At 50.9% G+C, this 10,860-nt stretch overlaps 1 protein-coding gene across 1 annotated transcript in view; it reads right to left on the bottom strand.

Moving 5' to 3' along the window:
* Positions 1 to 543: 543 nt before the first annotated feature.
* oca2 (oculocutaneous albinism II) overlaps positions 544 to 10,860 on the bottom strand; it is a 204,710-nt gene continuing 194,393 nt past the window's right edge. Inside the window, exon 24 of the mRNA XM_046299807.1 lies at positions 544 to 3,397. Within this exon, the coding sequence (XP_046155763.1) occupies positions 3,310 to 3,397 (88 nt within the window). The 3' untranslated portion in view covers positions 544 to 3,309. The remainder of the gene's footprint in view (positions 3,398 to 10,860) is intronic.

Below are 10,860 nucleotides of genomic sequence, written 5' to 3'. Positions count from 1 at the left end.
GTCAGTCCTCGCCCCTCCCTGAGTCAGTCCTCGCCCCTCCCTGAGTCAGTCTTCGCCCCTCCCTGAGTCAGTCTTCGCCCCTCCCTGAGTCAGTCCTCGCCCTCCCTGAGTCAGTCCTCGCCCCTCCCTGAGTCAGTCTTCGCCCCTCCCTGAGTCAGTCCTCGCCCCTCCCTGAGTCAGTCCTCGCCCCTCCCTGAGTCAGTCCTCGCCCCTCCCTGAGTCAGTCCTCGCCCTCCCTGAGTCAGTCCCTCGTCTTCCCCTCCCTGAGTCAGTCCTCGCCCCTCCCTGAGTCAGTCTTCGCCCCTCCCCCTCGCCCCTCCCTGAGTCAGTCTTCGCCCCTCCCTGAGTCAGTCTTCGCCCCTCCCTGAGTCAGTCTTCGCCCCTCCCTGAGTCAGTCTTCGCCCCTCCCTGAGTCAGTCTTCGCCCCTCCCTGAGTCAGTCCCCGCCCCTCCCTGAGTCAGTCCCCGCCCCTCCCTGAGTCAGTCCTCGCCCCTCCCTGAATAGGTCCAATAATAAAAGAAACAGAAAACAATCCACCACTTTGTTAAAGGTTTTATTGTTCTTAATGTTTCTGAGTAACAGAGGGCTGGAGGGATGATACAGTAGCAGTGTTTCTGAGTAACAGAGGGCTGGAGGGATGATACAGTAGCAGTGTTTCTGAGTAACAGAGGGCTGGAGGGATGATACAGTAGCAGTGTTTCTTAGTAACGGGGCTGCTCCGGGCTGGAGGGATGATACAGTAGCAGTGTTTCTTAGTAACGGGGCTGCTCCGGGCTGGAGGGATGATACAGTAGCAGTGTTTCTTAGTAACGGGGCTGCTCCGGGCTGGAGGGATGATACAGTAGCAGTGTTTCTGAGTAACAGAGGGCTGGAGGGATGATACAGTAGCAGTGTTTCTGAGTAACAGAGGGCTGGAGGGATGATACAGTAGCAGTGTTTCTTAGTAACGGGGCTGCTCCGGGCTGGAGGGATGATACAGTAGCAGTGTTTCTTAGTAACGGGGCTGCTCCGGGCTGGAGGGATGATGCAGTAGCAGTGTTTCTGAGTAACAGGGCTGCTCCGGGCTGGAGGGATGATGCAGTAGCAGTGTTTCTGAGTAACAGAGGGCTGGAGAGATGATACAGTAGCAGTGTTTCTTAGTAACAGGGCTGCTCCGGGCTGGAGGGATGATGCAGTAGCAGTGTTTCTGGGTAACAGAGGGCTGGAGGGATGATGCAGTAGCAGTGTTTCTGAGTAACCAGGCTGCTCCGGGCTGGAGGGATGATGTAGTAGCAGTGTTTCTGAGTAACAGGACTGGAGAGATGATACAGTAGCAGTGTTTCTGAGTAACAGGGCTGGAGGGATGATACAGTAGCAGTGTTTCTGAGTAACAGGGCTGCTCCGGGCTGGAGGGATGATGTAGTAGCAGTGTTTCTGAGTAACAGGGCTGCTCCGGGCTGGAGGGATGATGCAGTAGCAGTGTTTCTTAGTAACAGGGCTGCTCCGGGCTAGAGGGATGATACAGTAGCAGTGTTTCTGAGTAACAGAGGGCTGGAGGGATGATACAGTAGCAGTGTTTCTGAGTAACAGGGCTGCTCCGGGTTGGAGGGATGATACAGTAGCAGTGTTTCTGAGTAACAGAGGGCTGGAGGGATGATACAGTAGCAGTGTTTCTTAGTAACAGAGGGCTGGAGGGATGATACAGTAGCAGTGTTTCTTAGTAACAGAGGGCTGGAGGGATGATACAGTAGCAGTGTTTCTGAGTAACAGGGCTGGAGGGATGATACAGTAGCAGTGTTTCTGAGTAACAGGGCTGGAGGGAGGATACAGTAGCAGTGTTTCTGAGTAACAGGGCTGGAGGGATGATACAGTAGCAGTGTTTCTGAGTAACAGAGGGCTGCAGGGATGATACAGTAGCAGTGTTTCTTAGTAACAGAGGGCTGGAGGGATGATACAGTAGCAGTGTTTCTGAGTAACAGGGCTGCTCCGGGCTGGAGGGATGATACAGTAGCAGTGTTTCTGAGTAACGGGGCTCCAGAGGGCTGGAGGGATGATACAGTAGCAGTGTTTCTTAGTAACAGGGCTGCTCCGGGCTGGAGGGATGATGCATTAGCAGTGTTTCTTAGTAACAGGGCTGCTCCGGGCTGGAGGGATGATACAGTAGCAGTGTTTCTTAGTAACAGGGCTGCTCCGGGCTGGAGGGATGATACAGTAGCAGTGTTTCTGAGTAACAGAGGGCTGGAGGGATGATACAGTAACAGCTATGCGAATGTCAATCTAATTGAATCCAGCCCAAAGTCAGGCAACTACATACAACCTTTTAATAGGCCACAGAAACATCCCTTTTATTGGGTATCAGGGGCATGATGATGAATCCATATAATCTAGCTGAGCTAGGATTCAAATGTTTGAGTACCAAAGAAATTACATGAAAAATCTAAATATTTTTATAATATACCCATATAAGCAGAAGCACCATGGATAGCCCTGTGGATGTAAAGAGCACCATGGAGAGCCCTGTGGATCTAAAGAGCACCATTGAGAGCCCTGATGATCTAAAGAGCACCTTGCAGAGCCCTGCTGATCTAAAGAGCACCATGGAGAGCCCTGTGGATCTAAAGAGCACCATGGAGAGCCCTGCTGATCTAAAGAGCACCATGGAGAGCCCTGCTGATCTAAAGAGCACCATGGAGAGCCCTGCTGATCTAAAGAGCACCATGGAGAGCCCTGCTGATCTAAAGAGCACCATGGGGAGCCATGCAGACTCAGGCCTTGCTCCTCTGATTACTCTCAGTGTAATGAGCACTGTAGACCGAAGAGCACCATGGAGAGATAAGAGAGGGCTGTAGACTGAAGAGCACCATGGAGAGATAAGAGAGGGCTGTAGACTGAAGAGCACCATGGAGAGATAAGAGAGGGCTGTAGACTGAAGAGCACCATGGAGAGACAAGAGAGGGCTGTAGACTGAAGAGCACCATGGAGACATAAGAGAGGGCTGTAGACTGAAGAGCACCATGGAGAGATCTACAGACTGAGGCCATGTAGTGTAGATTATAATCCATTCACTTGGTTTAGCTTGTTTTCCTCATGTTGCAACACATCGCTGTTGTTGTAATGCTGTTGTAGGCTAACTACTGCATATTATAACTGCAATGTGACTAGGTACTCGAGATGATGTCCACCACTTTCCAAATGAGCTGCAACTTTGAATCTGTGAAGGAACGATTGATCTCCATGTGGCTTTTGAGCTGCGTCCAACACTTTGAAACTCTCTGTTTCTAAACACATTCACTCAAACAGTCTCTCTTTGGTAGTGCAGTGAGGAGCAGGTTAGAGGGTCCAGCCCAGTCCGATGATTGTGGCCAGCAGGTAGCACATCCCTATGGTACAGGTCATAAGCATCATGGGGAAGCCTAGCCTGGAAACAACAAGAAACACAACAACACATTGTTAACATACTGTACCATGAATGACAAAACAACGACGAGCACAGACCTGATCTAGAGCGACTAGCAGACCTGATCTAGAGCGACTAGCAGACCTGATCTAGAGCGACTAGCAGACCTGATCTAGAGCGACTAGTAGACCTGATCTAGAGCGACTATCAAACCTGATCTAGAGCGACTAGCAGACCTGATCTAGAGCGACTAGCAGACCTGATCTAGAGCGACTAGCAGACCTGATCTAGAGCGACTAGCAGACCTGATCTAGAGCGACTAGCAGACCTGATCTAGAGCGACTATCAAACCTGATCTAGAGCGACTAGCAGACCTGATCTAGAGCGACTAGCAGACCTGATCTAGAGCGACTAGCAGACCTGATCTCTAGCAGACCTGATCTAGAGCGACTATCAAACCTGATCTAGAGCGACTAGCAGACCTGATCTAGAGCGACTAGCAGACCTGATCTAGAGCGACTAGCAGACCTGATCTAGAGCGACTAGCAGACCTGATCTAGAGCGACTAGCAGACCTGATCTAGAGCGACTAGCAGACCTGATCTAGAGCGACTAGCAGACCTGATCTAGAGCGACTAGCAGACCTGATCTAGAGCGACTAGCAGACCTGATCTAGAGCGACTAGCAGACCTGATCTAGAGCGACTAGCAGACCTGATCTAGAGCGACTAGCAGACCTGATCTAGAGCGACTAGCAGACCTGATCTAGAGCGACTATCAAACCTGATCTAGAGCGACTAGCAAACCTGATCTAGAGCGACTAGCAGACCTGATCTAGAGCGACTAGCAGACCTGATCTAGAGCGACTAGCAGACCTGATCTAGAGCGACTAGCAGACCTGATCTAGAGCGACTAGCAGACCTGATCTAGAGCGACTAGCAGACCTGATCTAGAGCGACTAGCAGACCTGATCTAGAGCGACTAGCAGACCTGATCTAGAGCGACTAGCAGACCTGATCTAGAGCGACTAGCAGACCTGATCTAGAGCGACTAGCAGACCTGACCTAGAGAGACTAGTAGACCTGATCTAGAGCGACTAGCTGACCTGATCTAGAGCGACTAGCAGACCTGATCTAGAGCGACTAGCAGACCTGATCTAGAGCGACTAGCAGACCTGATCTAGAGCGACTAGCAGACCTGATCTAGAGCGACTAGCAGACCTGATCTAGAGCGACTAGCAGACCTGATCTAGAGCGACTAGCTGACCTGATCTAGAGCGACTAGCAGACCTGATCTAGAGCGACTAGCAGACCTGATCTAGAGCGACTAGCAGACCTGATCTAGAGCGACTAGCAGACCTGATCTAGAGCGACTAGCAGACCTGATCTAGAGAGACTAGTAGACCTGATCTAGAGTGACTAGCTGACCTGATCTAGAGCGACCTGATCTAGAGCAGAGACCTGATCTAGAGAGACTAGTAGACCTGATCTAGAGTGACTAGTAGACCTGATCTAGAGCGACTAGCAGACCTGATCTAGAGCGACTAGCAGACCTGATCTAGAGTGACTAGTAGACCTGATCTAGAGCGACTAGCAGACCTGATCTAGAGCGACTAGCAGACCTGATCTAGAGCGACTAGCAGACCTGATCTAGAGCGACTAGCAGACCTGATCTAGAGAGACTAGTAGACCTGATCTCTAGAGACCTGACTAGCAGACCTGATCTAGAGCGACTAGCAGACCTGATCTAGAGCGACTAGCAGACCTGATCTAGAGCGACTAGCAGACCTGATCTAGAGCGACTAGCAGACCTGATCTAGAGCGACTAGCAGACCTGATCTAGAGCGACTAGCAGACCTGATCTAGAGCGACTAGCAGACCTGATCTAGAGCGACTAGCAGACCTGATCTAGAGCGACTAGCAGACCTGATCTAGAGCGACTAGCAGACCTGATCTAGAGCGACTAGCAGACCTGATCTAGAGCGACTAGCAGACCTGATCTAGAGACCTGATCTAGTAGACCTGATCTAGAGTGATCTAGACTAGCAGACCTGATCTAGAGGACTAGCAGACCTGATCTAGAGCGACTAGCAGACCTGATCTAGAGCGACTAGCAGACCTGATCTAGAGCGACTAGCAGACCTGATCTAGAGCGACTAGTAGACCTGATCTAGAGCGACTAGCAGACCTGATCTAGAGCGACTAGCAGACCTGATCTAGAGCGACTAGCAGACCTGATCTAGAGCGACTAGCAGACCTGATCTAGAGCGACTAGCAGACCTGATCTAGAGACCTGATCTAGCAGACCTGATCTAGAGCGACTAGCAGACCTGATCTAGAGCGACTAGCAGACCTGATCTAGAGCGACTAGCAGACCTGATCTAGAGCGACTAGCAGACCTGATCTAGAGCGACTAGCAGACCTGATCTAGAGCGACTAGCAGATCTGATCTAGAGCAACTAGCAGACCTTCTGCGTCTTTATTGTGAATTCTGATTGTATCACCATTCTGAGTCTTTATTGGGAATTCTGATTGTATCACCATTCTGAGTCTTTATTGTGAATTCTGATTGTATCACCATTCTGTCTTTATTGTGAATTAGGCCTGGCTCGTAGTCAGCGTTCCAATTCATTACAATGGTGTTTGATTGGGTAGAGGTCAAGGTTCTGTGAAGGCCATTCAAGTTCTTCCATACTGATCTCGACAAGCCATTTCTGTATGGACCTCGCTTTGTGCACGGGGGCATTGTCATTCTGAAACAGGAAAGGGCCTTCCCCAAACTGTTGCCACAAAGTTGGAAGCACAGAATCATCTAGAATGTCATTGTATGCTGTCGTGTTAAGAGTTCACTTCACTGGAACTAAGAGGCCCGAACCATGAAAAACAACCCCAGACCAACTTTACAGTTGGCACTATGCATTGGAGCCAGTAGCGTTCTCCTGGCATCATCAGACTGCCAGATGGTGAAGAGTGATTCATGACTCCAGAGAACATGTTTCCACTGCTCCAGAGTCCAATGGCGGTGAGCTTTACACCACTTCCAGCCGACGCTTGGCATTGTGCATGGTGATCTTAGACTTGTGTGCGGCTGCTCGGCCATGGAAACCCATTTCATGAAGCTCCAGATGAACGGCTCTTGTGCTGACGTTGCTTCCAGAGGCAGTTTGGAACCCGGTAGTGAGTGTTGCAACACGAAGACGGACTATTTTTTACAAGCTTCATCACTCAGTGGTCCTGTTCTGTGAGCTTGTATGGCCTACCACTTCGCGGCTGAGCCGTTGTTGCTCCTAGAAGGCCATTCTACTAGGCTCTAAAGGAAGGCCATTCTACTGAGCACTAAAGGAAGGCCATTCTACTGAGCTCTAAAGGAAGGCCATTCTACTGAGCTCTAAAGGAAGGCCATTCTACTGAGCTCTAAAGGAAGGCCATTCTACTGAGCTCTAAAGGAAGGCCATTCTACTGAGCTCTAAAGGAAGGCCATTCTACTGAGCTCTAAAGGAAGGCCATTCTACTGAGCTCTAAAGGAAGGCCATTCTACTGAGCTCTAAAGGAAGGCCATTCTACTGAGCTCTAATGGAAGGCCATTCTACTGAGCTCTAAAGGAAGGCCATTCTACTGAGCTCTAAAGGAAGGCCATTCTAATGAGCTCTAAAGGAAGACCATTCTACTGACCTCTAAAGGAAGGCCATTCTACTGAGCTCTAAAGGAAGGCCATTCTACTGAGCTCTAATGGAAGGCCATTCTACTGAGCTCTAAAGGAAGACCATTCTACTGCCAATGTTTGTCTATGGAGATTGTATACACCTGGGTTTGGCTGAAATAGCCAAGTCCACATACTGTATAGATAGTGTATACTAATCACATACTGTATAGATAGTGTATACTAATCACATACTGTATAGATAGTGTATACTAATCTGTTTATTGAATTTTCATACTTAGGCTATTTAACACATCTGTGAAATGTCTATATTCTCTTCAAACGTTTGTGGGTGTAATGTTTACCGTTCATTTCTGATTCCCTTGTTTATTTAACTTTTGTTTGTCTATTTCACTTGCTTTGGCAATGTAAACATGTTTCCCATGCCAAAAGAGAGAGAGAGAGAGAGAGAGAGAGAGAGAGAGAGAGAGAGAGAAGAGAGAAGAGAGAGAGAGACCATTCTAGAGAGGGGGCCAGAGGGGGATAGAGAGAGAGTTTGAGAGAGAGAGATGGAGATTGTATAGAGAGAGGGTTTGGATGAAAGAGCCAAGGGGGATAGAGAGTGTATACTAATCACATAGAGAGAGGGGGATAGAGAGAGAGAGCGAGAGATAGAGAGAGAGAGAGAGGGGGAGAGAGAGAGAGAGAGAGAGAGAGAGAGAGAGAGAGAGAGAGAGAGAGAGAGAGAGAGAGAGAGAGGGGATAGAGAGAGAGAGAGAGAGAAGAGAGGGGGATAGATGAGAGAGAGAGAGAGATAGAGAGAGAGAGAATCACAGGATAGCTCTCCAGACATAGTGCTAAAGCAAGATCTCTTTGTTTCAGTTCGGAATACACCTGTGTAGGAACCTGATTCAGATGGACCTGTGCCATATAACTATCCCATAGCCAGTCTGCAGTGCCAGTCTAGTCAGCTTGCCCAGGTGGGCCGCATGTAATTACATGGACTCTTATTACACCAGTGAGACAGAGCAGGGATCCAAGCCATGATGCAACACTAACACAATGCTACTTAACACCGTAGCTATGAATACAATGAAGGAGAAACTGGGTCAATATTCATTCCCATGCACTATATGAATGGTCTGTTCAATCAAACTCGGGACCCACAGCACTGCTGTCCTGTCTGTATGCCTGTCTGTCTGTCTGTTACACTTTCCGATGACATTACAGCTCAACACAGCTGTCAACGTTATACTAGTCTGTGTCAGTAGCCCGTGTCAGTGGCCTGTGTCAGTAGCCCGTGTTGGTGGCCTGTGTCAGTAGCCCGTGTCGGTGGCCTGTGTCGGTGGCCTGTGTCGGTGGCCTGTGTCGGTGGCCTGTGTCAGTAGCCCGTGTCGGTGGCCTGTGTCAGTAGCCCGTGTCGGTGGCCTGTGTCGGTGGCATGTGTCAGTAGCCCGTGTCGGTGGCCTGTGTCGGTAGCCCGTGTCGGTAGCCCGTGTCGGTAGCCCGTGTCGGTAGCCTGTGTCGGTGGCCTGTGTCGGTGGCCTGTGTCGGTGGCCTGTGTCGGTGGCCTGTGTCAGTAGCCCGTGTCGGTGGCCTGTGTCAGTAGCCCGTGTCGGTGGCCTGTGTCGGTGGCCTGTGTCAGTAGCCCGTGTCGGTGGCCTGTGTCAGTAGCCCGTGTCGGTGGCCTGTGTCGGTAGCCCGTGTCGGTGGCCTGTGTCGGTAGCCCATGTCGGTGGCCTGTGTCAGTAGCCCGTGTCGGTGGCCTGTGTCAGTAGCCCGTGTCGGTGGCCTGTGTCAGTAGCCCGTGTCGGTGGCCTGTGTCGGTAGTCCGTGTCTATGGCCTGTGTCGGTAGTCCGTGTCTATGGCCTGTGCCGGTAGTCCGTGTCTATGGCCTGTGTCGGTAGCCCGTGTCTATGGCCTGTGTCAGTAGCCTGCGTCGATGGCCCGTGTCGGTAGTCCGTGTCTATGGCCTGTGTCAGTAGCTCGTGTCGGTTAAACGTGTCGGTAGCCCGTGTCTATGGCCTGTGTCAGTAGCCCATGTCGGTGGCCCGTGTCGGTAGTCTGTGTCTATGGCCTGTGTCAGTAGCCCGTGTCTATGGCCTGTGTCAGTAGCCCATGTCTATGGCCTGTGTCGGTAGCCCGTGTCGGTAGCCCGTGTCGGTGGCCTGTGTCGGTAGCCCGTGTCTATGGCCTGTGTCAGTAGCCCGTGTCTATGGCCTGTGTCAGTAGCCCGTGTCTATGGCCTGTGTCAGTAGCCCGTGTCGGTGGCCCGTGTCGGTAGTCCATGTCAGTTGTCCGTGTCAGTAGTCTGTGTCTATAGCCCGTGTCGGTGGCCCGTGTCGGTGGCCTGTGTCAGTAGCCTGTGTCAGTAGCCTGTGTCTATGGCCTGTGTCAGTAGCCCGTGTCGGTAGTCAGTGTCAGTAGCCTGTGTCTATGGCCTGTGTCTATGGCCTGTGTCAGTAGCCTGTGTCGGTAGTCAGTGTCAGTAGCCTGTGTCAGTATGTTAAGTACATGGAGTCCAAGAGCACCTCCTCCCAGCTGCCCACTGCACTGAGGCAAGGTAACACGGTCACCACCGATAAATCCCTGATTATCGAAAACTTCAATAAGCATTTCTCAACGGCTGGCCATGCCTTCCGCCTGGCAACTCCAACCTCGGCCAACAGCTCCGCCCCCCCGCAGCTCCTCGCCCAAGCCTCTCCAGGTTCTCCTTTACCCAAATCCAGACAGCAGATGTTCTGAAAGAGCTGCAAAACCTGGACCCGTACAAATCAGCTGGGCTTGACAATCTGGACACTCTATTTCTGAAACTATCCGCCGCCATTGTCGCAACCCCTATTACCAGCCTGTTCAACCTCTCTTTCATATCGTCTGAGATCCCCAAGGATTGGAAAGCTGCTGCAGTCATCCCCCTCTTCAAAGGGGGAGACACCCTGGACCCAAACTGTTACAGACCTATATCCATCCTGCCCTGCCTATCTAAGGTCTTCGAAAGCCAAGTCAACAAACAGGTCACTGACCATCTCGAATCCCACCGTGTACCTTCTCCGCTGTGCAATCTGGTTTCCGAGCTGGTCACGGGTGCACCTCAGCCACACTCAAGGTACTAAACGATATCATAACCGCCATCGATAAAGGAACAGTACTGTGCAGCCGTCTTCATCCACCTTGCCAAGGCTTTCGACTCTGTCAATCACCATATTCTTATCGGCAGACTCAGTAGCCTCGGTTTTTCGGATGACTGCCTTGCCTTGTTCACCAATTACTTTGCAGACAGAGTTCAGTGTGTCAAATCGGAGGGCATGCTGTCCGGTCCTCTGGCAGTCTCTATGGGGGTGCCACAGGGTTCAATTCTCGGGCCGACTCTTTTCTCTGTGTATATCAATGATGTTGCTCTTGCTGCGGGCGATTCCCTGATCCACCTCTACGCAGACGACACCATTCTATATACTTTCAGCCCGTCATTGGACACTGTGCTATCTAACATCCAAACGAGCTTCAGTGCCATACAACACTCCTTCCGTAGCCTCCAACTGCTCTTAAACGCTAGTAAAACCAAATGCATGCTTTTCAACCGATCGCTGCCTGCACCCGCATGCCCGACTAGCATCACCACCCTGGATGGTTCCGACCTTGAAAATGTGGACATCTATAAGTACCTAGGTGTCTGGCTAGACTGCAAACTCTCCTTCCAGACTCATATCAAACATCTCCAATCGAAAATCAAAACAAGAGCCGGCTTTCTATTCCGCAACAAAGCCTCCTTCACTCACGCCGCCAAGCTTACCCTAGTAAAACTGACTATCCTACCGATCCTCGACTTCGGCGATGTCATCTACAAAA

This window comes from Oncorhynchus gorbuscha, linkage group LG15 (assembly GCF_021184085.1).
Source record: "Oncorhynchus gorbuscha isolate QuinsamMale2020 ecotype Even-year linkage group LG15, OgorEven_v1.0, whole genome shotgun sequence".
In the NCBI taxonomy this organism is placed as follows: domain Eukaryota; kingdom Metazoa; phylum Chordata; class Actinopteri; order Salmoniformes; family Salmonidae; genus Oncorhynchus; species Oncorhynchus gorbuscha.
Note: the sequence above shows the minus strand (reverse complement) of the source record. Positions and strands in the feature narration are given on the sequence as shown.